The 26958-nt window shown below is 35.9% G+C and overlaps 1 protein-coding gene across 1 annotated transcript in view; it reads left to right on the top strand.

Annotated features, from left to right (window-relative positions):
* The window catches only part of CNTNAP4 (contactin associated protein family member 4), a gene marked incomplete at both ends in the record, with an annotated part of 227329 nt that overhangs the window by 137061 nt on the left and 63310 nt on the right, over window positions 1–26958 (top strand). The window contains 6 exons of the mRNA XM_084304819.1: window positions 6332–6535; window positions 6731–6915; window positions 8942–9085; window positions 11671–11932; window positions 18695–18844; window positions 24501–24672. Of these exons, the coding sequence (XP_084160945.1) occupies window positions 6332–6535; window positions 6731–6915; window positions 8942–9085; window positions 11671–11932; window positions 18695–18844; window positions 24501–24672 (1117 nt within the window). The remainder of the gene's footprint in view (window positions 1–6331; window positions 6536–6730; window positions 6916–8941; window positions 9086–11670; window positions 11933–18694; window positions 18845–24500; window positions 24673–26958) is intronic.

The raw sequence follows: 26958 nt of genomic DNA, 5'->3' as shown, positions 1-26958 counted from the left end.
GAGAGCAGAGTGCTCTCAGGTGACCCTGCTTGGAAGGATCATTGGACTAGATGAACTCCAGAGCTTCCTTCCAACCTTAACCATTCTGTGATTCTGTGGAACACAGAAAGTGCATAGAGATTGATGTTCAAATCTAGAGGCTATTCAAAGCTGGTAGGTGTTAGCAAAAATGAAGCAGGAAAAAATTATGACACCTTGGGTATTTGGGCTCATTCTTTCTGTCTTGATAACACACACTTCAGTAGATCCAAGCTTTATCTCTCACAACTCTTTCAATTTATTTTTAGTCATTATGAACAGATGGTGGAATTAGAACATATATGAGAAATTTTATAACAATTTTGCTCAACCTCTGTAGTCCTTTCACAATCTTCATTCACGCATTCTGGTGGGGAAGTTTGTTTCTGTTATTTTCCAAATTTTGCTGAGTTGATTTTGCTTCTTCGGAACTAGTGCTGCAGAACAGTGAACAGGATTTTAGAGACCAGGGATAAATGTCATTTATACTTTTGTCTCATTAACTTATAGCAAGAGTATATTCCCAAACAAACAAACCCTACTGTTACTATTACCTCATAAGAATATACCTATCTAGCTGATTTCTTATATACTTGACAATATACAAAGTTACATTATTGAACTTTTTATTGAAGTTATTAGACTTACATCCATTATTTTAATTTGAAATTGATAAATACTTTTACTATCTACATTCATTCAGTGACATAATGGAGTAAAATAGTCATCCTAGAATTTATTTTTTGGTAGAATGTAATATTTATTCATTGTACTCTTCATAAATCAATTCTTCATAAGATGTACATTATCAAGATGTATGGAAAATCAAAGAGCTATATACTTCAGAACACAGCTGCATTCTTTTGGTAACAGTTCTTGAAAATGGAACATAAATAGCTGACTTTAAGTACTGTAGTTAATTTGAATGGAGTTCATTTCCATGGTGACAATTTGGAGAAATAAACACATTATATGTGTGTGTATGTGCATATATATTTATATATTTATACTCTTTTTTTTTTTTTTTATTTAAATAAAATTAGTAAATAAATGGGGTTTTCCATTGTCTTGGAAAAAGTTAAGCAGCCAGCTGAAAAATAAATGTCTTTTACATCTTCATTTACTTCACAAATGTATCTTTCAAGGACAATTGAATTTTTCTTCTTATGAACTGCAAATACTCTATAGTGTTATCTGTTCCTTTGTGTTTCATTCAATTTGTAATGATTTTGACAGATATTCTTTTATATTATTTAATTGTTTCTGCTGTTAAGAGAATAGTACTTGAGGAAGAATGAGTGGATCCTGTGATTCTCATTGTGCAGTTTGTATCAGCAACAATGTTTCAGGTTTAACATCCTTAGGACACTCTTTGAGGATCAAGGGCTGCTAGGAAGAAGAGACAGGTCCACTTTACCATGTAGAGCAAAAGCATATTTTCCAAAAGAGTACCAAACCTTTTGAGAGCTCTAAACTAGAAATGACAAGGGAGGGAGATGATGACCCAAAATCAAGTGAAGTCACAGACTTGAAAAATAGAGGCTGCAGTGTGATGTGGAAAACATACCTTGAAAACAACAAACCAGGGCTCAAGAATGAACATCTCAAGTGCATGCACACAAGCAGGGAATTGCTGCTGTGAGGATGACATGATGGGGAATGTATTTGCCTGGGAAATCAACACAAGTAGACACCTCCCTGAAGTAACTGCATGCTAACATACACAACATAGCAAGCACAGAGAAAGAACTGAGGTCTTCACATAGTTGAGTACTACAATCTCATTTTGATCATAAACACTTGTTGAGATAGCTCACATTACTGGAGTGGTGCCATGGATTCATACAGGTTGTTTAGACAGGATCATCCAGGGCAGTGAGGAGAGCAATTGCCATTTATGTTACGAGAGCAGCAGGGATAAATGAATCTCTTCCTGGGTACTGTTGATGAGCTACATCAGAGTAAATATAGGATTAGATGGTAGACCAAACGTCAGCACAATGCTGGCATTGTGGTGGATGTCTGGTATAGACTGTCTGTTATGGGAGAAATGGATGAGGCCTTCTTCAGACAACTGGAAGAAGTCTTAGGTTCTCAGGACCTACTTCTAACTGGGGACTTCAATCACACTGGTATCTTTTAGAGGGAAAGCACAAAAAGGAATTAACAATCCAAGTCTTTTATGGAATTCTATGATAATAATTCCCCAATGCAGGTGTTCAAGCAGCTGACTAAATTATATTCTCTTCTGGACTGACACTTACAGACAAACAAACACTGATTGGGGACGTAAAAGTCAAGACATCCTTGGTTATGACAACCATGAGACTGTGATGCTCAAGATCCTGAAAGAAGAGAAGAAGAGAGACAGCATCACAACAGTCCTGATCTTCAGGAGAGCAATTTTTTTTTTCATGCTCGGGGACATAATTGGAAACGTGACATAGAAGACGGTCACAGAAAGAAGAGAGATACTGGCTGATTTTAAAGAATCATTTCCTCCAAGCCCAAGAAAGGTCCATCCAAACAGAAAATCAAATAAGGATCACCATGGATGAGCAAGGAACTTCTAAATGAACTCAGACAATAAAAGCAGTGGAAAAATAGGTGGAAACAGTAAAAGAGGTGGAAACAAGGTCAGGTGATGCAGAAGGAGTACAGAGACATTGTCAAAGCATGCAGGGGTTTCGTTAGGAAAGCCAAAGCACACTTGGATTTGAATCTGTTAAAGGACATGCAAGACAATAAGAAGTGATTCTACAGGTATACAGCAGTAAAAGGAAGACTAAGGAAAATGTGGATCCACTGCTGAGCACTAGGAACAGGGGATCTGCTACTAAAAGACATGGACAAGGCCAAGGTAATCAATGTCTTCTTGAATATTTGCTGCTAAGTCTTGATTTCAGGAATCTAAGGTACTTGAAAGTGCAGGAGAAAAGTACAGAGCACAGGAGACCCTCAGTGGAGGAGGATCAGGTTAGAAAACACTTAAGCAAATTTGAGATATGTAAACCAATGGACCTAATGGGGAGTGCCTAAGAATGACGATGGAATTGGTCAAGGTCCATTTGAGGTCTGCATCGTTTATATTTGATAGGTAGTGTCAATCAGGAGAGATTCATAAAAATCGTGAGAGCAAAAGTCCCAAAATCAACACATGGTATCAACATTGGTGGGGGCTGAGCAACAGCCTTGTCTTAAATCCCCTCAAGGGAGGGATAAATTGGTTTCCAACCTGAAGCCAGCAGAATTGACGGACTCACAAGCGTAAGAGTAGCTGGATCCTTGTCTCTGCTTTGAGCAGAGTTAAGAATCTCCCTGTTGCCCCAGAAGTGCCCCTACACAACAGATACCATTCTCTGGGGCTCAATAAAGGAGTGGATGTCAACAACAATGGTAATGGTCAAGACCCAGGAAAGTGTAACTGTAAAAAGGTAGACCAACATACCATTTCTTTAAGAACCAGTTTCATAAAAAAAAGTGTTGAGTGTGTTGGTAAATGGAGATTCTGCTCTGAGAGGCATAAGGCACCCATTTGCCACACAGACAGTATCTCCGAAGAGGTTTTCTGCCTGCCTGAGACCTGTATTTGTGACATCACAAAGAGGCTACCAAGCTTGATCAAGCCAGAGGGACTATCACCCATTTCTGTTTTTTCAAGTAGGGACAACTGAGCCTTAAGAAAGAGGCTATGAAACATCAAAAGGGCCTTTATGTCCCTTGCAAAAATTCTGAAGGGATCAGGAGCACAAGTACTGTTCTTCTTAATCCTCCCAGCTGGAGACTGGGACCCACAGAGGAGGCAGCATATGGATAACTTGAATGGGTGGCTGCATAGCTGGTGCCATGATCAAGGTTTCGGGTTCTATGATCTCAGGTGTGTTTTTGAGAGACTGGACATGCTGCTACAGGATGGGACACACCTAATCAAATGGGGCAAGAGTGTTTTGGGCAGAAAGCTGGCTAGACTCTAGCAGGGCTTTAAAGTACATTTGATGGGGGAGAGATGATGTACCTTTAAGTGTAGGAGAACCACTGAATGCCAATACTTTATAAATGGCAGGGAAACACATGTGAATCATCCCACAGGAATTAGGAGGGACTCTAAAAAGGTGACATGGCCCTTAGCCCAGCTGAAGTGCCTCTACACCAGTGCATGCAGCATGGGAAGCAAGCAGGAGCTGGAAGCGACATTGCACTTAGAAAATGATGATCTAATTGCTATCACGGAAATGTGGTAGGGTGATTCACGCACATGGAATGTTGAAACAGAGAGCTAAAAGCTTTAAAAGTGAGACAGACAGTGAAGGAAGTGTTGCCCTCTATGTTAAGAAATGGATAGATTGTGAAGAGTTCCCTCAGAGAGACAGCCAAGTGCAGGTTGAGAGCCTGTAGCTGAAAATTAAGGACCAGACCAAAGAAGGACATCCTTTGGTTGGGGTCTACTACAGGCCACCCTATCAGGAGGAGCCTGTTGAAAAGGACTTCTTGCTTCAACTACAGGAAGCATCATGCTCAGAGACTCTCATCCTCCTGGGGGGTTTCAACCAGCCAGATGTTTACCAGGAAAACCATGTGGTGGTAAGCAATCCATGACTCATGGAGTCCACTGAGGACAACTTTTTCATCCAGGTATTAGACAAAACAACCAGAGGAGAAGCAGTACTGGACCTGGTGCTCACCAATACAGAAGAGCTTATTAAAGAGGTTAAGACTGGAGGAAGTCTGGGGTGCAGTGACAATGCCCTGATCTTGAGGGATATAGGCCTGACTAAGAGCAAAGTCAGCACCTTGAACTTCAGAAGAGTGAACTTCCAGCTGTTCAAAGAATTAGTGGATGAAATTTCATGGGACATGGTCCTTAGGATCACATCAGAGCTGGATGTGATCCTAAAAAACCCATCAAGGATTTTTTTTCCTTAGAGAACAATAACTCTCCATTCCCCTGTGTTATAATCAGGAAGGGCAGAAAACTGGCATGGGTGAGCAAGGACCTGCTGGTCAGACTGAGGCAGAAGGGAAGAGACAGAAATGCTTTTCAGATGTGTAGGGATGGGTGCAGGAAAGCCAAGGCACTGACAGAACTAAATTTGGTGAGAGATGCAAAGAATAACAAGAAGGGGTTCTACGGGTACACTGACCACAAAAGAAAGACTAAAGAGAGTGTATCACTTCCGACAAATGAAGACAGAGAAATGGTAACAACAGATGAGGAGAAGGCAGAGGTACTTAAAACTTCCTTGCCTCTGTCTTCAAACTGATCAGACTTTCTCCATCTCTTTTGTCCCCAAACTCCCCAAAATTCCTCTCTAGGCAGGGGCAGGAGGAGCAGAGTCTCCCCCACTGTAAGCAAAGAGCAAGTTCAGGACCTCCTGAAGTAACTAACTACAAGTCTATGGGCCCTGATGATATGCACCCCAAGGTCCTGAGGGAATTGTCTGACATAGTCGCCAAGCCACTCTCCATCACAGTTTAAAAATCATGGCAGTCAGGCAAAGTCCCCAGTGACTGGAAAAAGGGAAATATCACTCCCATATTAAAAAAGGGTAGAACAGAAGACCTGGCAAACTACAGACCAGTGAGCTTCACCTCTGTGCCTGCCAAGATCATGCAACAGGTCCTCCTGGAGGTAATGTTAAGGTGCATACAGGACAAGGAGGTGATCTGACACAACCAGCATGACTTCACCAAGGGCAAATTGTGCCTAACCAATCTGGTGGCTTTCTATGACAAAGTAACTGCATCAGTCAACAAGGCAAGACCAACTGATGTCATCTACTTGGACTTTTGTAAAGCCTTTGACATGGTCCCATACAACATCCTAATCTCTAAATTGGAAAGATAGGGATTTGTTGGGTGGACAATGCAGTGGATAAGAATTGTCTTGATGGCCACACCCAGAGGGTAGTGGTCAATGGTCTATGTCCAGGTGGAGGATATTAATGAATTTTGTCCCCCAAGGGGTCTGTCTTGAGACCAGTGTTTTTCACTGTCTTCATCAGTGACATAGACAATAGGATTAAGTGCCCCCTCAGCAAGTTTGCAGATGACACCAAGCTGAGTGGCGTGGTATTACATTGGAACACAAACCAGAATCTCTTCTGTTTACCTTGCTTTATTATTAAGTGATAAAGACATCATTAGAACAGTCTTAACATTTAGACAAGAACAGGAATAGCAGAAACAAGCTACACTCTACTGGGCAGAGGTAAATCTAACAGTATCAGTGAGACTTCATATTTTATTGAAATAATCCACAACTGTTCCTTTTAGACATAGCATTATACATTATCTTTCATTTCTTTACTTCTAGGGTCCGAGGTGGTTGGTTTTGATGGGAAAAGTTGTCTAATTTACACATTTAATCAAAAACTCATGAGTACACTGAAAGATGTGATTTCTCTGAAGTTTAAGACAATGCAAAGTGATGGAATTCTCCTCCACAGAGAAGGACAAAATGGAGACCACATCACCCTGGAATTACTTAAAGGAAAGCTGTCCCTTCTTATTAATTTAGGTAACAGCTACAGTCTCATCAAGTTAATATATATATAAAATATAGTTATTAGATATTATTTTACTAAAACTTATTTTATTTCATTAAGCAGATTTAAATATGATAAACTAGCAGTATATGATAAACTAGCAGTATATATTTGAATATTTATATTTTTATATGAAATTAATAATTTCTTATTTTTCTTCTCTCAAGGTGACGATAAAACTCATTCTTCTAATACCCAAATTAATATTACCCTGGGCAGTCTTTTGGATGATCAGCATTGGCATTCTGTTCTCATTGAGCACTTTAACAATCAAGTAAACTTTACAGTGGATAAACACACTCATCATTTTCATGCTAAAGGAGAATTCAATTATTTGGCTCTTGATTATGAGGTGTGAAAATTACCTTTCCTTTATTACATTTATTAACTTTGTTATAGAAATGCAACAACAACAACAAGAAACAAAGGGGATAGAGCTTAAGGAAGTTTTAATGGTTGAGACTTCAGGGATTTTCTACTTTGGAATTAACCAAAGAGAGACACTCTTAAATTATTAATATTGTGCTGGACCTGCAACTGAAAGTTTTTAATAGACCAACTTTTTCATCTCAGAATTCATTTTTTTCTTAAATATTTTATTTCAGTACCACTGAAAATGTGTTAAGCAATTTGTAAATATAATTTGAATAAATTTATTTATTATTTTTACTTTAAAAATATTACCCTTTAATAAAAGAAATTAACCCTAGCTCTAAGTTATTATTCTTGGCTTGATGAAAATTACAAAATTCAGAACAAACCTGTGTCAGAGATGCTTGGGATAAAACTTGAATTCCTGTTAAATCTAGCAAATGTATCATGAAAGAAATCTAGTTTACGCAAATTGTAGAATGATGAAAAAGAGTAGATGTAATTTGCTGTGATAGTTTCCCACCTGTGAGAAACCATAGGAAACTACTATTTCAGTCTATAATTTGAAGATGGGATGCATTATGTTTCCCCCTTCTATTTGCTGGAGGATATGATGATAGAGCATCATTTGAGCCTGCAGATTTGTATTCTTTTTTTTTCTCCCTATTCAATGTCTTAAGCAGTTAAGAAAAAGATTTCATGCTGTTCCATATCTGCAGTATCTTTTCTCAAGAATATCATTCACAAGATTGAAGTTATAATTTTGTTTAAAATTACTGAGTCTAAGCCACAATGCTAATACTTTGAGGATTACAACTAAATAAATAAATATGCTTGTTAATTTCAACTAAGTGGCTAATGTATCTATTTTACCAATATTATGAATTTATTCTTCCTCTCTTTCAGTACAAGGTAGAAAGGAAAGCAAAAACTGGAAAAAAGCCTGAAAATTTCCAAATGACTATGAAAAGCTGTATTTAGAATTGCATTTATTGCTACCAATATTTCTCAATTTAATAACTGAATAATGTTTATGCCATGATGTAGCTCATTCTTTATATATAGAATGATTGTAAGCATTAAGTGAAATTTCAGAATAAAAAGATAATTAGCTTCAACTGATCTTTCCTACAATCATTTTGAATGCCAAATGGAATTGCTTTGAAATGAGTGAGTTCGAAAGTTCACTTTACTGGTATCCTATGGTACCTAAGTGTGTCTAAGAGTGAAAAAATTGACCAGAGAATAGATCAAGTCATCTTTGTGGTGGTGCTTTTCTAATTTTATTATTATTACTATTTTTTAATTATTTAGTGTCTTGGGGATTTACTGAGACATACTGATATTTTTACATTTCTTAGCTTGCAATCGATTTTTATTTTTTATCAAATCTTACAATGTATTTCTGAACTTTGTTAAACCTACAGTATCATATCAAAGAATTGCACAGTCTAACTAACCATTCTGAGAGGAAAACATTACCTTTGTTTTGTTTTTAATCTACTCCAGACTAATTTAATTGATGTACCCTGGTGCTGTGTTGTGGTAGTTATGATTTACACATAGTGGAGAGATCAGCTTCAAATTTACTAAAGAAGCTAAAATACTCAGCATTGTCCAGCTGTGTCTGTACATACTGGACCTTGTCCTTCATTTTGCGGCTGTAATGGACCCATAAAAATGATAATTCTATATACGAAGTTACTGTAAAGAAGGATCTATATATCTATATAGATATCCTATATATATTATATATATAATGCTTACATATAACTTGATTTTATATATATATTTTTATATATATATATAAAATGCATATGTATAACTTGATATAACCCTATTCATGTTAGTCAATTCTTTTAATACACAAATGTCATACAAATAAATAGCCGTGAAGTAGTGGATTCAGTACTGGACAATCTTTGACTTCTTCTCTTACATTATTAGTAACTTCTTTCATTAGAAAATTACTTAATAGTATTATTGATTTCTCTTCTCTTTCTAAGCTCAGCTTTGGAGGGATCCCAGTGCCTGGAAAATCAGGGGCATTATCACGCAGGAATTTTCATGGGTGTTTTGAGAATATTTATTATAATGGAGTGAGCATTATTGACCTGGCCAGGAGGCATAGATCTCAGATCTCCTTTGTGGTAAGAGATTCATAGTTCAAAAAGAATAAATAATTAAAGTAAAATAAAATAAAATAAAATAAAATAAAATAAAATAAAATAATAATAACAATCATCATCATCATCATTAAAAAAGAAGAAAAAGAAAAATAAAAACACAGCCACTTCCCTATTCAACATGTTGATATACAGTTCTAATAAAATCCTTGTTGTTCAATTAAAGAAAAATCAATTAATCACCTATTTGGAATGTTTTATCTCTGCTGTTGTAGATATTCATCCAGTAGATTATGCAGGATACATTTTATTCTCAGATTTCCATCTAATATTTAGGTGTGTGTGATATCTCAAAATTGTATTATAACTCTCTGTTTTACATGTACAAGTAACATTCAGCTATACAAGATGTACCTAAACTCTTCCAAACACTGTCTTTCACTTCTGTACATGACTAGTAAAAACATCACCAGTATATTTTTAAAGCTATTGCTGAGGATGCCATTCCATTCTGTTTTCTCTAGAGCATTGTAATTTGATGGATTAAGTTCTGCTTGTCAATTTATATTGTTCTTCTAAGAGCTGTAATTTAGGTTGTTGGGTTTTAAACATTTGTTGTGACACAGCCCACAGCTGTAGTAGACAAATCCCTACCATTTAAAGAAATGCTTTCAATAATTAACAAAATTCCTTCTGCTACAGAAGGTTTTCTACTAAACAAACAAACAAACAAATTGTTTTGTCCTTTGTTTCTTTTTTCTATTTGGAACATTCAGGGATAATCTCTGTTTTCACTATTTATTTATTCATCGATTTAATAGCCAGCAAAAGAAGAGTTATGATGGAAAGTATCAGTTCAAAATAAATAACTAAATAGGAAATGTTATCAATATCCAAAATGTTTGATGTGGATTTCAGTTCACAAGATGAACAAAATCAGATCTGGTAGTCTGGCCAGGAAAAAAAAAAAAAAAAAAAAAGGATTTCAGGAAGTTAATCTCTTCTTTTCTGAACCTCATTGAAGCACTCCATAACTAGCTAAATTGATACCTCTGTATCCTGTCCATGATGATGATAGATGTTGGGAAGATTCTCTGTGGACTAGAGAATGAGAAACTATGAAATTGTTGGCAAGAAATATAATTGTTTTTATCTCAAATGACTGAACTGTTGTGCTACTCAAATCTATTTAGATGTTTTATAATGTATATGTGCCAGAAATTATCTGTGTTACTACAGAATCCGTATTAAACAGCCACTCTGCTGGTCTTTCAGGCAATTGTCCAAATAAAGAGAAGGGGGAATCTGCAGATGGAAATCTTTTAATCTTTGACGAAGTTTCTTAATCTGATGACTGTCTTTTTACTATGAGTCTGTTAAGTCAACTATTCATCTCTCTACAAATGAGTTTATTCATTTATATATTTATATATGATCCTTGAAGGAAAAGAAAACAGATAAACTTTAATGCCTTGCCGTGCCAGGGGCTAGTGAGATTTTTTCTTAGATTGATTTTATAGTTTTATCCTATAAGGTCAACATTTTATGTGCCTTTAAAAGTTTAAAAACTGTTTGTGTTGAAAAGTTGTTAGATGTGTTTTAAATTCTAAAAAGTTTATCATCTGTTTGTTTTGTCATCAGTTATCGTCTGTACAGAACTACTTAGTTATGTTTCAAATGATGGCAAGTCATTAGATCATAGTACATGTTTTATCACTGTCAGGAGTCATAAAGATTAACGTACTTTAACACCAGACTCAAAAAATATATCTGTCTTCTTATTTATATCAGTACAACTGCAGATACAACTAAAGCTCAGAGTCAATGAACTCATCCTCAGATTTATTTAAGCACCTAAGAACCAGAGATTTCAGGAACAGTCAAGTACAAAATAAAGGTTAAATAATTAAATATTAATCATAATCTGATCCACGTGGGCCCACTGGAAAATAAATAAACAGATAAAATAAGAGATATTTTTTATAAAGTATGTGTTTCACATTTGTAAGTAGTAAGAATTTATATGTGTAATTTTCACTGATTATTTCTGAAAATGAATACTGAGCTCAGTGAACATCTCCAGTTGCATTGAATAGGAATGACTGTTACTTGGTCCAGAATATTTTTTGTTTTTCTCTCTCAGATTTAGCACTGCCATAAACACAGACCCACCCCAGATTTCCTCTCTGCATACAGGCATTCAGGACTGTATATTTATACAAAACCTAGCATTCTGTGGGATTTCATCTGAAATTCAGAAATTTGTCAAGATCCTAATGCAATTTTGACTGAGCCAAAATAAACTCAAAGTGGTGGTGTTTAACTACTGAAGGTTCAATCACTTCATTTAAGATCTTACATCATTCACTCAAGGGTTTTTGCCACTCTGCTTGGGCAGCTATGTCTGTTCTTGCCAAAGAATCAGGTAAACATTTCTCAAACTGGTGATTTTCTTATACATTTGTACTTGTTTTTTTTTAGACTAAGACATTCAAGAGTGTTAACTTCTATGCCAAATATTTTGAAACTATGTTGTGTCAATGCAAAAGTTCTCATGACAAGTTTTACCTAAATATTCCTAATTCCATTCTTGTTTCATTTCTTTCTAGGGCAACATATCTTTCTTGTGTTTAGAGCCACAGGTGATTCCTGTTACATTTCTGAGCTCCAGGAGTTACCTGGCACTGCCTGGCACTTCAGGCCAAGAAGAAATATCCATCAGTTTCCAATTTCGCACCTGGAACAAAGAGGGACTTCTGTTATCTAGTAAAGTACATCGGTCTTCAGGTGGTTTCCTGTTATATCTGAGTGATGGAAAAGTTAAAATCAATCTTCATAAGCCAGGCAAAACCTTGAGTGACATTAGTGCAGGTAATAGAAATGAAGGAAAAACAACAAAACAAAACAAAACAAAACATTATTATGGAAAAAAAAAAAAAAAAAGAGAGAGAAAAAAAAAGAGATGCAAAAAAAAAAAAAAAGAACTATGTTAACTAAAACCTGTGTCATTGACTTGGCTTGCAAATTAATGATTCCTTATTTATTTATTTATTTTTAATTATTTATTTTCTTAGCGATTTGTATATGCTTTTATGGTTGTTGGTTTATTTTAACATTTTTTCTCAGTGATTATTTGAGTAGAAATTACTTGTAATAACACAGGCTGCGAGTTGAGTCCTTAATTTGGGTATACGATATGTACAGTTCATGTGTATAATCTAAGAAATGCATGAAGCAAGTTTTCCATTTGTGAAATGTAATCAATTAATTTCTTGCTCTATGAAGCTATTTGTCAGTGCATTTAAAAGGTATCAAGTAACTCTTTTTTATATAAAGTTATATATTAGTACATATATTTTGTTTTCTATTACCTAGAAGTCTCAATTACAGAGCTTTCTATTACCTACATATAGAAAACTTGCCAAACACCAGGTCATGTTCCAGGAAGCTAAGGGCTAAGGCAGGCCTGAGTCTATATTAAGAAAAAGATGTATAGAAAAAAAAAAAAAAAATGAAGAAGTTGAGGAGACTCAATAATTGAGAACCAAAGATTTATTTTTTATTTTTTTTTTTTTTTTAGTTAATCACTGAATTGAGATTAGATCATATGTTCTTAATAGTGTGTGTTGCAAAATAGCCTTCAGGGTGGAGCTGAGATTTTCAGCGAGCAATAGTCTTGTTCTGACTATTTCCCCACTGGAAAACTAATAGTATGTTTCAAGCCATGTGAAAGCAGGACAGTGTCAGCTGAGAAAGTCTTCATATTCTATGACTCTTTCAAAAAATGGAGAGAAGCAGTACCATGTAATAATATTAATACCTAGCATTGTTTTGTCAGCAGTATACTCTCCTCAGAATTCCAGCTGCTCATTCTTTGTGTAAACAAAGTGAGTTTAAACTTTTTGTTATAGAGGGGTAAAATAGTAGTGCCAGAATGAGTTCTTACACAGGACAGGTAAGACTAGAGAGTTCAGATGGATACATAGAATTCCAAAGAATATTTAAAGATAGGAAAATGTCTCTGGGATTGGTGTAGATCCTGCATGAACAAAAAAGTTCCAGTTTGTCTTGAGTAATAATGAGTACAGTATGTAAATTAAGCTATTACTAAAATAAGTAACAGATAAACAAATAATCAAAATAATAATCACTAAAATTTCTTTTCCCCCAATCCTTTCTGAATCCCACAGCACTGAAAAAATCTATGTAAAAGAGCACAAAGTATTCACAAAATCAATAATCAGTAATCAAGAAAAATCACTTATCATGAATAATGTCTTTGTCAGTATGAAGTAGATAAAGAACAAAACGCAGAGGCAAGTAGAGCAAAGAGACAACAGGATTTTAAGCTAAGAGTTCCCAAATCTTAGGTCCTTGCTATTATTATTATTATTATTATTATTATTATTATTATTATTATTATTATTGTAGATTGGTTCCTTACTTCAATTCCTGGTACAAAATTATAATTCTTTTGAAGGAAAAAAAAAAAAAAAAAAAAGTTTCTCACAATTCCAGTGTTTATTGTGTCTCTACAGACACATAATTATTAAGCATAAAATTTTAAAAGTTAAAATTAAAATTTTAATTCAGGAAAGTAATGACCATGAATAATGTTAAAATTTACTTAAATACTTTTTTTTTTTTTTTTTTTTCTGTGTGTAACACTAAGATCAGCCTTGATATTTGTTGTAATCAAAAATAACTGATAGACAAAGAGTATCATTTTAATGACAAGTAGCTTCTTCGGGCTCACCATTTTAAAATGTCAATTTCTTAGCAAGAATGATGTGCAGTTAACAGGGATAAATTTGTCTGTTAGAAGCTGTTTCAATTGCAGTTCAGTTAGATGATATATGTTAAAGAAATTGGGGTCATGTGGCATCATTTTAACAGACCTGTTGAAGGTGGTGGCACTTTTAACATCTGTAGCCTTGTACATGGAGCAAATTATTCAAAGTTGCAATACAATATTAGCTGAAACACCCCACAATAAATCTTGGCAATTTGTACTGAAATAGAATTTAATGTTATCACAGAATCACAGAATTTCTAGGTTGGAAGAGACCTCAAGATCATCAAGTCCAACCTCTGACCTAACACTAACAGTCCCCACTAAACCATATCCCTAAGCTCTACATCTAAACGTCTTTTAAAGACTTCCAGGGATGGTGACTCCACCACTTCCCTGGGCAGCCCGTTCCAATGTCTAACAACCCTTTTGGTAAATTATTATATTTCTGTTATTATTCTATATAAGCTTACTTTTCATAATATTTAGCAGAAGGAATTGTGGCTGACTTTATGAGGGCAAAGCACTGAAAAAAAAAAAAAAAAAAAAAAAAAGAGAGAGAAAAGAAAAAGAAAGAGAAAAAGAAAAAGAAAGAGAAAAGGAAAGAGAAAAATAAAAAGGAAAAGAAAGAAAGAGAAAGAGAAAGAGAAAGAGAAAGAGAAAGAGAAAGAGAAAGAGAAAGAGAAAGAGAAAGAGAAAGAGAAAGAGAAAGAGAAAGAGAAAGAGAAAGAGAAAGAGAAAGAGAAAGAGAAAGAGAAAGAGAAAGAGAAAGAGAAAGAGAAAGAGAAAGACAAAGACAAAGAGAAAGAGAAAGACAAAGAGAAAGAGAAAGAGAAACATCATATTTTCTTCTAAGAAAAAAGTTATCTAACAAAACCATATGCAGGACTTGTTCTTGAGTTTCTGAAGTGCTTATTGTTGCCACACTCACTGAAGAAAATCAAGCCTACATCTAAAGACTGAGTAATTAAATTATGGATGGCTGGACAGGTTTTTTCTCCTACAAGTAGTCTTACGACCTGTCTTTCACACATATGCGAAATTTGATAATTAAATCAGAGCACATTTCTTTGTGCACAGTTCTTCAGAGATCTCTTCAGCCATATAAGAAAGAGGAGAACAGCTTATTAATTAATGAATGATTAAGCTATAATAAGTTATTTGCACTACTTATGTATTAGTGCAATCTCCTTTATGGTAGGACATTCTCTTACCTAGTCTAACATGAATCAGGAAGACCAAGCAGATGAGGCCCTTCTATACAGACAGAAGCAGCCTCAAATTCACAAGCCCTGGTTTTTCAAGCACCCCAAAATCTGCTGAAGGGACAGCACAGAAGGGTGTAGGCAATCCAGAAGTTCCTGGAATGCATTGTTGATATCTTCCTTCTCCAACTGATAGAGAAGCAAGTGAGGAGAAGTGCTATGCCAGATCTCATTCTTACCAACAAGGAGGGATTGCTAGGGAATGTGAAACTCAAGGCAATCTAGGGTACAGTGACCATGAAATGGTGCAATTTAGGATCCTGTGGGCAGTGATGAGGTAGCACAGCAAGCTCACTACCCTGGGCACTTCAGACTTCAGAAGAGCAGACCTTCCCTTCTTCAAGGATCTGCTTGCTAGAACACCATAGGGTAAAGCCCTGAAGGGAAGAGGGGCCCAGGATAGATAGTTAATATACAGGGGTCATATTCTCCAAGACCAGGAATAATACATCCCAAAAAGGACAAAGTCAGGCAAAAATGCCAGGATTCATGGATGAAAAAGGAGCTCCTGGCCAAACTGAAGCAGAGAAAGGAGGTCTACAGAGGGTGGAAGCAAGGACAAACATCCTGGGACAAATACAGAGAAATTGTCTGTGCAGACAGGGTTCAGGTTAGCAAATCTAAATAGAGCTTCTAATAGGCTAAAGCCCTATTAGAATTAAATTTGTCCAGGAACATCAAGGGGAAAAAATAAAAGTTTCTATAGGTACATCAGTGATAAAAGAAAGTCTAGGGAAATTGTGGACTATCCCCAGAGGGAGACTGGAGAGTTGGTTACCCAAAATATGGAGAAGGCTGAGTTACTCAATTACTTTTTTTCTTCAGTCTTCATTGGCAAGAGCTCTAGCCACTTAGCCCAAGCCCAGAAGGCAAAGGCCAGATCTAGAAGAATGATGAACCACATACAGTATAAGAGAAGATTGGTTTCAAGACTATCTAAGGAACCTAAAGGTGTAAAACCCCATGGGACCTGATGACATCTGCAGGAGAAGGGAACCAGTAAATGTAGTTGCTAAGCCACTAACCATCATATTTGAGAAGCAGTGGAAGTCTGGTGAAGTTCCCACTCACCCTAAGAGGGGAAATATACCCCCATGATTAAAAAGGGAAAAAAAGGAAGACAAAGGGAACTGCACACCAGTCAGTCTCACCTCTGTGCCCAGCAACACCATGGAGCAGATCCTCATGGAAACTAGGCTAAGGTATATGGAAAATAAGGAGGTAACTGGTAACAGCCAACCTGGCTTCAGTATAGAGAGATTATGCCTAACAAATCTGGTGCCCTTCTATGATTGGGTGACAGCACTGGTGGATGGGGGAAGAGCAAGTGACATTACCTACCTGGACCAGTGCAAAGCATTTGAAACTGTCTGCCATGATATCCTTGTTGGAGAGACATGGATTAGACTGATACACCACTTGGGCAAGTAATTGGCTGGATGATCACACTGAAAGAGTTGCAATCAACAGCTCAATATCCAAGTGGAAGTCAGTTATGCATGGTGTTTCTCAGGGGTCAGTATTGGGACTGGTACTATTTAACATCTTTCTTGGTGACATGGACAGTGACATTGAGTGCACGCTCAGCATCTTTGCGGATGACACCAAGCTGTGTAGTGAGGCTGGTACACTGGACGGAAGGGATGCCATCCAGAGGAACACGGCCAGGCTTGAGATGGTTGTGTGTGAACCTCATGAAGTTCAACAAGGCCAAGTACAAGGTTGTACATCTGGTCCAGGGCAATCCCAAGAAAAAATACAGGTTGAGTAGAGATTGAAAACAGGCCTGAGGAGAGGAACTGGAGGTGTTAGTTGATGAGAAGCTCCACATGAGCTGGCAATGTGTGCTTGCAGCCCACAAAGTAAACTGCATCCTGGGCTGTAGCAAAATAAACATGGCCAGCAGGGCAAGGCAGGTGATTCTTCCTCTTTACTCTGCCTTCATGAGACTCCACTGAAAAGAGTCAGGCTCCACTTGTTACATTTAATGCTCCTCTCCCCCTCCCTCCCTTCCCTTCTTTATCCTGACTGTAAATATACTGCATCTGTTAGTATCCTCATATGACATTTCTCATACCAAACTGCAAATAAAATTAATTGCCTGAATGTTATCAGAAAATCTGTGATTATGGTTCTGTACTTTCTGTGATTCTATTAGAAGAGGGAATGGTTGCTTGAAGTGAAACACAGGGGTAATCTATGTGCCATGTTTTTTTATATAATTCCACCTAAGATGGGCATAAAGCAAAAGTTACTATTATTAGACGATAAGGTTTCTTCTTGTATAGTCCCTGACAAATATACCAGTTGAAGTAAGGAAACAAGTCATATAAATGGTGCATATATCTAATATTGTATTTAATATATTACAGACACTTTCTAAATGATATTTTATTCGAATTTAGAAGTAATTTTAAGATTAATCTCTGAATTGTATGCTGAATTTCTGTGTTTAGACTGTGGTAGTTTGGAATATATGAGTCCTAGTTATAATGCAATTTAGTTGTTTGAACCCTGTCACTTTTATATTTTGATTTCTTTTCTGTCTGTATGAACAAATCTGTTAACTCTCAGAATATTTATTTATAGAATATAGAGCAAATTCTAGAGAGGACTATATAAATACGTTAAATTTAAAGAGGGAAATCACATCACAAATCTGAGACATTGCAGTCAATAAAAGACTTTAAATAACTCAAAGGCTGTGTTCTTTGTAGTCTTCTGAAAGAAGTATCATAGTTCTAAAACCACTCAGGAACATAATTGACTTACACCGCTTACGTAAAGATAGTAAGTGTTTATGTACTGACTAAAATAAAATGTATTTAAATCTATATATGCAGGCATGTTCCAGAACATGTTCTGTCACATAGAGACAGAAATAATGTAAATTGGTGTTAGAGCCTAGAAAGTAGCTCCAAAATTTACCCATTTATTTCCAATATATTTTCCATATTTTCCAATATATTTCTAAGAGTAACTGAAAAATAATAATAACAAAAAAAAAAATGACATTGACATTATGCTTGATGAAGCTTTTTACATCTACATGGTACAGTTATTTTTCTGCATTGTAATGTAATTTACAATTATTTACATATAAATAGATTTACATGCAATCTACCTTTGATTTTAAAAGATGAAGAAATACCTTGTGACAGTGCAATAAAAATGTGTATTATATGTTAAATACTGTATCAACCATCACAATAATGCCTTAGTAATAACCTCCTCAGATTCAGAGGATATTTTTCATAGTCCGTACATTAAATGTAAGTTACTGATAATTAGGAGCATTACAATGGTAAAGCTTATTCACTAAAATACTTTTTTTTTTTTTTTTTTTTAATCAGAAGTGAAGCAAGGGAATGGACAAAGTCTCTGTCTTCACAAAAGACATTTGTGTTCTTTAATCCTTTTTTTTTTTTTTTTTCTCCTTTCATTATCTCCTCGGGTTGTTATTTCAGCTATGATTGCTACTGTACTGGTCTCTTCTCCTTTCTAATTTATAACATCCAGATAATATAACAAATAATGGATGTCTGTCCTTCATTTTGCTTTTTGTTTCCCTCCTAGGTGCTGGATTAAATAATGGTCAGTGGCATTCTGTATTCTTCTCTGCCAAAAGAAATCGTATCAGCTTAATAGTGGACAACGATATGACCTCATCTGTTCATGCCTCCATATCTCTGCAAATTTATTCAGCAGACACATTCTACTTTGGAGGTGAAATATGTTGCTTATTTATGCTGGCAATATCACACAGTTAAATGTAAATTTTTGCAGACATAGATAATCAAATAGCAAGAATGTGTTGGCTTGCTTCAAGCCTTTGTTGTCTAACTCAGATATCTCTTAGAGTACTATTTTTTCAGGAATTGCTATGATATTTTGGGGTTCACATTTCTTCAAAATTTTTATCATGCTAAGTAGAATAAATTACCACCCTAAATCCTTTGTCAATTTCTAGAACATAGTTTTCTAGTATTGTGTCCTGATAATTAAATTTAGCATGACTGACAATCAACAATCAATCAAATAGGTACACAAGTCTCCTGTTATGCAGCCATTATGTTGCTTGTGTTGCTAAGTCTCTTTCTTTTTTTTTTTTTTTTTTTAATATATATTTTCTGAGAATCTTCCACTGGGCTGACTTCAGGACTTCACCTGAAGTGCATGTTTACTTGTACAAATATCCTCTTTCTCTTTAGGTCCATACTTATTCATTGCACAATACACAATCATAAAATATAAGTAATAATAATAATAATAATTAAAAAAAAAAAAAATGACCACTGTAGCACAACAATACTATATTTGGAGAATATAACTTCTCTCTAAAAGGTTTTGAGGTGTCCTATTTTCACTAGAGGCCTGAGCATGAGCTGGCAGTGCACCCAGGTGGCCAAGAAGGCCAAAAGCATCCTGGCTTATTTCAGGATTAGTGTATCTAGCAAGACCAGGAAGGTGGTTGTCCCCTTGTACTCTGCTCTGGTGAGGCTGCGCCTCAAGTACTGTGTTCAGTTTTGGGCCCCTGAACACAAAAAGAACTTGAGGTCCCGGATGTCCAGAGAAGGGCTACAAAGCTGGTGAAGAGCCTGGAACTAAGAGGAGTGGATAACTAAGAGGAGTGGATAAGCGAACTGGGGTTGTTTAGTCTGGAGAAGAGAAGGCTCACGGGAGACCTCACTGCTCTCTACATCTACCTAAAAGGAAGTTGTGGGGAGCTGGGGGTCAGCCTCTTCTCACAGATAACCAGTGATAGAACTAGAGGGAATGGCCTTAAGTTGCACATGGGGAGGTTCAGTTTGGAAATTAGGAGACATTTCTTCTCAGAAAGAGTAATGAGGCACTGGAACGGGTTGCCCAGGAATTTGGTGGCGTCACCATCCCTGCAAGTGTTTAAGCAAAGGTTGGATGTGGCACTTAGGGACATGGTTTAGTGGGTGATATCAGTAGTAGGGTGATGGTTGGACCAGATGATCTTGGAGGTCTTTTCCAACCTTAATGATTCTATGACTCTATGATTCTATGATATTATTTTTAAGCATAAATTCATCAAATGACTTTGTCATTAATATGTTTATTGATATAATTGTACAGGTTGTGATAAACCTAGATAAGTTAGGAATGGAGTGCATAATAGCAACATTAGACAGATTATTTAAATACATTATTTAACTCTCCCTTAAAGCTTCGTCTCTTACTAGTTTACGACTAAACAATTTATTAAAAATAATAATAAAAAAAATGAATGCATACAAATCAGAATGTGTATAAAAAACTAAATGCATCTGGACCAAGTCATTGTTCACAGATTAGTTCCCTTGGGGGAAAAATAATAATAATAATAAAATAAAATAAAATAAAATAAAATAAAATAAAATAAAATAAAATAAAATAAAATAAAATAAAATAAAATAAAATAAAATAAAATAAAATAAAATAAAATAAAATAAAATAAAAAATGCTCACAAGCAGAAAGTAAATCTAGGAATTGCTACCAGACCATCTGTGGATTTTTTAGATCTGGTATCTAGCCTTCTCTAGTAAAGACACATCCTGAACTGATTGATAATCAGAGAAAGATACAGAATATGGATGTTGAATGGCAAGAAAACTTTTTGTAGATTTTTATTTCTATATGGGTCCAGGTTCCCACATTTCTGAATACACCAGTGAACATTTCCATATTCCACCATCAAAATGTGTACAGTGCATTTGCAAGTTTATACACATATTTAGCATTTTTCTGTATGCTGGCTGTTTAAATATGAATAAGAGTCTTCCAGAAGAGATGCTCTGGGGACACAATGGTCATTTTACTTGTTTTAAAGAATACAGAATATGCAAAAAAATGCAGAAATTTATCTGAGGAAATGTGATAAACATGAAGGTAATTTAGAATTATGTCAGCATAACTCCTAGTCAAAAATACATGACAGCTCTCAGATCATGGAATAATAACTTTGCAACTGTAAGGGAAAAAAGACATTATTTAAATTTGCAATAAGCACATAGATTAAATTTAATTATTTAACTATTTCTTTCTGTTATTAATATTTGGCCCATAGTAATAAGGAATCTCACTTTCAGTAATAATCATTATACGTTGACTTTTCTCTAACAAATCTGGAAGACAACATTTTAAAAATGCAGATTATAAGAAAAATCTGAGGCAAAATCTTTTTGAACCCAGAAGTTAGAGATGTAAACTTTTCCTGCATTCACCTATTTTATTTTATTTTATTTTATTTTATTTTATTTTATTTTATTTTATTTTATTTTATTTTATTTTATTTTATTTATTTTATTTTTTTGGTATGGACTCCCCTGGAAGTCTTTCACTCTCAAATGAATGTCAGTTTTGGTTTTGGTTTTGTTTTTTACCAAAAATGACAGATTTTTGTTTGTTTGTTTGTTTTTAACATTTTATTATATAGTGCTATAGAGAATTTGTTTAAGACCTGTAATTGATTTATCAAAATGTTCATTATATTGTAAGGTTGCTCTGTTCCTGTTTAGATTTTAGCAAATCCACAGATTTGTTATTCTTACAGCAATATGCAAAGTAGTTAATATACATTTTCCTTTAGAAAGGTAATAACAGGTTTGAACAGTTTGGTACCTCACCAGAGAAAAAGACACTGAGAATTTATTTACTTATTTTACTTATTTTATGTCACTTAGTCATTTTATACTATACACTTCTTAAAAATATATCAATTTTATTTATGTTTTTGCATATTCCTTTGAATAGATGTACCAGTTTCCATTGTCATTTTGCTTCCTGGAAAAATAAATCTCTGCACATTATCTGCATAACTTCAGAAAATACCCATTTGCTCTGTGAAACAAAAGTACCTTAACAGTCTCTGCTTCCAAACATCATGAAACAAGAAACTCTTTGAATATTGTAAAACAAACAGTAGTATTGTTTGATTAAGATCAAATATGGCCCTTGCTCCAGAATAAATATTGACCTTTGGAAGAAAGACGAAGATAAAAAGGCATATTTTATCATACAGTGTTCAGCTATCATAGGGAAAAACTTCTCAATTGATACGGTTTAAACCAAATCAGCTTTTCTTAATAATGTTTATTTAATTGGTAATAAGCAAATTGCATTTCAGGATCGTTATCAGAAAAATAATATACAAATTACTGTATTACATACGTTCAGAATACCAATCATAGATAGTAACTCCAGAGGTTGCCTAGTCCAGTCTCCTGCTCAAAACCAATCTGATTATATCAGGATGTAGATCAGATTATGCACCTCTGAGCATGGAAATCTCCCTAACTTGTTCCTGTATTGAACACCTTCATGGTTAAAAAAAAAAAAAAAAAGTTTATTTTTGCTGATATGTAATTTGAATTTGCCATTTCTGATTTTTATCTTTTTTCCTCTCCTCTAATCACTGTAGACTTACAGAAAGAGACTGTCTCCTTCCCTGCATCTCCTTCTCAGATATCTTTACCTTTCCGTCTTAAGCCTCGTCAGACCCAGCTCTCTCAGCACCTTAAAATACATCCTGTCCATTAGGTTCCTTGACCATCTTTGTGACCTCACTCAAGGATATCAATGTATTTTGTTTATTGGGAAGTCCAGAACTGGACATGGCACTCCAAATGTGGTCTCACAGTTGCCAAGGAAGAGGGAAAGACCACTTGTCTAGACTTGCTGGCACTACTTTTGGTAATGCCATTAGCCTTCTGTGCCATAAATGCACATTCATGTCTCATGGTGCATCTGTTGTCCATTAGGACACCAAGACTTCCTCTGTGGATCCGCCTCTTACCAGTAGCCTACACTGCTGCATGGGATTATTTTATCTTTTATCCCAGAAGAAACACCTTGTACTTGTTCTTGCTAAACTTTATGGTATTTCTGTCACCCCTTTTCTTCTGCCTGCCCAGTTGCTGCCTTGCCGTCCAGCATATTTACCCCTTCCCCCAACTTAGTATCAGTCACAAGCTTTCTGAGAGTGCACTCTATCCTGTCTTCCCTACTGTTAATGAAGACTTTAAACAGACTGATGCCTGAAAGACCACTGAATATCAGCTAGACTTTCATCATTGATTGTCCACTTACCCACCGACATCTCATCAATCCAATGATGTGGAAATTACAGAAAAATGTTGATGGTTTTGCTAAAGTCAAGGTATATAGTGTTTACTGCTCTCCCCCCTGTCCACTGTGCCTGTTGTCAAAAAAAAAAAAAAAAAAAAAAAAAAGAAGTTTTGTCAGGCATGATTTGGCCTTGGTTAATCCATGTCAGTTGTCTCTAATTACCTTTTTTGTATGTCACATAGCATATAAGAGGATTTGCTCCATGAACTTTCCAGGTAGTGAGGAAAGGCTGACTAGTCCCTGGCTCTCTGGGCCCTACTTCTTGGCATTCTTGAAAGTGAGCGCAACATTTTCCAGTCATCAAGAAGCTCACCTAATTACCAAATTATTTTAAGGATTAAAATGTTAGTAGTTTAACTGTGACAACATTGGATGTTGTGATGATATTGGCCAGCTCTTCCAGTGCTTTCAGATAGCTCTTAGACTCTTTTTTTTTTTTTTTTTTTTTTTTTTTTTTTTAATCTTCTGTGGCTACTGCTGCCCTACCTCATACTTTGTTGGGACAAGAGAAGTCTTTACCAATCAAAACTGAAGAAAAAAGGCCTCAGACAATTCTGCAGTTCCCACGGCCCTAGGTCCTTGTCATTTGATCCTCAAAAAATGTCCCTGAACAAACCAACATGGGCTCTTCTGAAATCCATAGCTGTACTTCTGTGTTTGTTTGCTTGCTTTCTCACTGTCTTGTCTGTGGATCTTAAACTCCACAGTCTCATGTTTGATGCAACAAAGACTAGCCTTGATATTCACGTCTTCATTTTTTAACTTGTCTAGGAGCAGAAGTTTTCAATAAAGCACCTTTCCTAGTTGGTTCATTGATTACAAACATATAAAAATTGTCCTCATTTTTCAGAAATCTTCTGGATAGTTTGATGAAGAAAACCCCTTGTACTTTGTAGCTCATTTCCTTTGACTTCAGTTATGACTTGAAATTTGTCCATATCACAGTCAGCCTGCATTATAACCCAATATTTTGTGACTAAGATCATTTGGTGAATCTGTTCACATCTTGGTTCCATTAATTATTTTGGAACTGCTGTTTGGGTTATGCTGTACCCTGTAGCACTGATTTGCACATACAGTAAGATTGAACAGCCTTATTTCTTTACTCTTGCACAGACGTGCCAAATCAGAAGTGTTTCTGGATAAACCTGGCCACAAAATTTGCTATGCCTAAAAATTACCAAATTCTGGTATACATGTTTTTTTCATTAAAATATTTTTCAGCTCCAGGATTTATGTTTCTCTCAGGCTGTCCAAACATTGGAAACAATTCTGAATGTAAAAGCTCATTTGGTGGCTTTCAAGGATGTATGCGGCTCATTTCTATTGGCAACAAAGCAGTGGATATGAATTCAGTTCAGAAAAATATTTTTGGCAATTTCAGCGATCTTCAGATAGATTTATGTGGCATTATAGACAGGTAAGAAAATTATATATATTTATTTATATACTTGATTTGTTGTTGTTATTGTTTCAAATACTGACCTCATGACCAGGAACAAAATGCTTACAAAATTGCATGCTTCTTTCACAAACATTCAATGGTACAGAAGATTTTCAGTATACATAGAAAAGCAAATAGAAGGCGTTGTTGCACTGCAAATAAATTTCCGATATCTGAGGTTAAAAATATTTGACGTTTCTGGCTAATTTTTATTTTGTTGTTGTTGTTGTTGCTTGTTTTGTAACACTGTAGACACAAATCTCTGACATTTGAAATCTCATTCATCATTTGAAATCCTATGCTCTTTACAAATGATTGCTCTTTCTATATTCTACCCATCCAGAAACATAGTGGAAACATCCTCACAAACAGTGAGCAATCTTTATTTTATGCTCAGGTCAGAATTAATTGTAACTAGTGTGTACTATAGGGTATTTTTTATTTTTTTTAAAGAATGACCAGTTTTAATGCCTCCCTTTGGAAGGAGGAACGTCTATACACCTTCTCCAAAATAGAACAAGTGGTAGGAATTTGCTGGAGTTCAGTGTGGAGGAAACAGAATCTCTGTTAGAGATTTCTATTTGGAATATAGCATATGTTTCTTCTCAACCTTACCCTACAGCCTTTTGATTCATTTTCTCATTTTTCACTTATTTCACCATCTCCTTCTTCCCCTTTCTAATAGCCTTTGTAACACTTCCTACTTCCTTCTAGCTTCTAAAGCACCATATTGCTGTATTTCAACACTCTGGAATAATTTTCATTACACTGTGTTTTTTGTTTGTTTGTTGTTGTTGTTAGTAGTAAGAATGAGGAGCAGAGTCAGGTTTAAAGAATGATATTCTTTAGTTGAACACTTAAATGGAGATCTAAACAAGAATTTGAATAGAAAATATCAAGAAATTGACTGATAAGTTAATTGGTACTGACTACTTTCTCTTTTTAACATAGATATTTGAATCTGTATGTATGTATATAACTAGGGAGCACTCAAAATGTTAAACTCAGAGCTGTGATTTGTGAACAATCATTTGCTCCATAATTAAAAAGACATGTTATGAAATAAATTCAGAGAAAGTGGTATGTTTTACATATTCTGGTGCATAGTAAAGCATTTACTATATGTTGGTTTTATAAAAAAAAATAAATATATATTATAATAAAATAAAAAATTGTGACTTATATATATAAAGTTAGTGGATCCTAGCACACAGAAATACAGAATTATTTACAGTGTTCCAGATGGCATGGCATTTGCACTGAGCAAATGTATTGTGTTTACAAGGCAAGGTTTTTGTAGTGAGGGGCTGCAGGGGTGGCCTGTGTAAGATGGGTCCAGAAGCTACCCCATGCTTGATAAGGGCCAGTTTCAGCTGCCTCCAAAGGAACCCACCACTGTCCAATAAGCAACGTGGGTTGTGCCTCTGTGAGTGCAGATTTAAGAAAGGGAAAAAAAATGCTAAGCAATAGCAGCTGAGAGAGTGAGGAGAGATAAACAGACCAGCAGACACCAAAGTTAGAGCAGAAGGTGCAGGAGGGGCTCCACGTGCTTGAGCAGAAGTTCCCCTGCAGCCTGTGAAGAAGCCCAGGGTGGGGCCTGCTGTCCCCCTGCAATCCATGGGTCCCACGGCAGAGCAGATCTCCACACTGCAGCCCATGGAGGAGCCCCTGGTGGAGCAGGTGGATGTGGCCTGAAGGAGGCTGCGGCTAATGGAGAGCCCCCACAGGAGTACGCGCCAGGCCTGAGCTGCAGCCCACGGAGAGGAAGCCACAGAGGATCAGTGGGGTCTGGGGGGGGCTGCCACCCACCTGTGCTAGAGCACTCCTGACAGATGGACCCCATGGTATGGATCCGTATTTGGAGCAGTTTTTGAAGAACTCCTGCATGTTGGAAGTCCCCTCAGGATCAGTTCAGGAAGGACGGCATCCAGTGGGAGCGACCCCATGCTGGAGCAGGGACAGAGAATGACCGTGAAGTGTTGAGAGATGAACTGTGTTCAGAGATGAAGTGTTAAGGACTGACCACAACCTCCATTCTGCTGTGACACTTGGTGGAAGGAGGTAGAAGAGGTTGGATGGGGCGGGGAGGTATTTTTTGTTTGTTTTGGGTTTCTCAGTGCTCTAGCCTGTAAGTAATAAGTGATAATTTTTATTAATCCCCTGATGCTCCATGTTTTGCTTATTTTTTTTATTTTTTTTTTCTTTCTGTAATAGTAACTGTTGAGTGATCTTATATTCTTATCTCAACCCTTGAGCGCTTTC

Source organism: Netta rufina, assembly GCF_964035555.1.
Source record: "Netta rufina genome assembly, chromosome: Z".
NCBI lineage: Eukaryota > Metazoa > Chordata > Aves > Anseriformes > Anatidae > Netta > Netta rufina.
The sequence above is the reverse complement of the archived record's forward strand: the minus strand, read 5'-3'. Positions and strand labels throughout refer to the sequence as shown.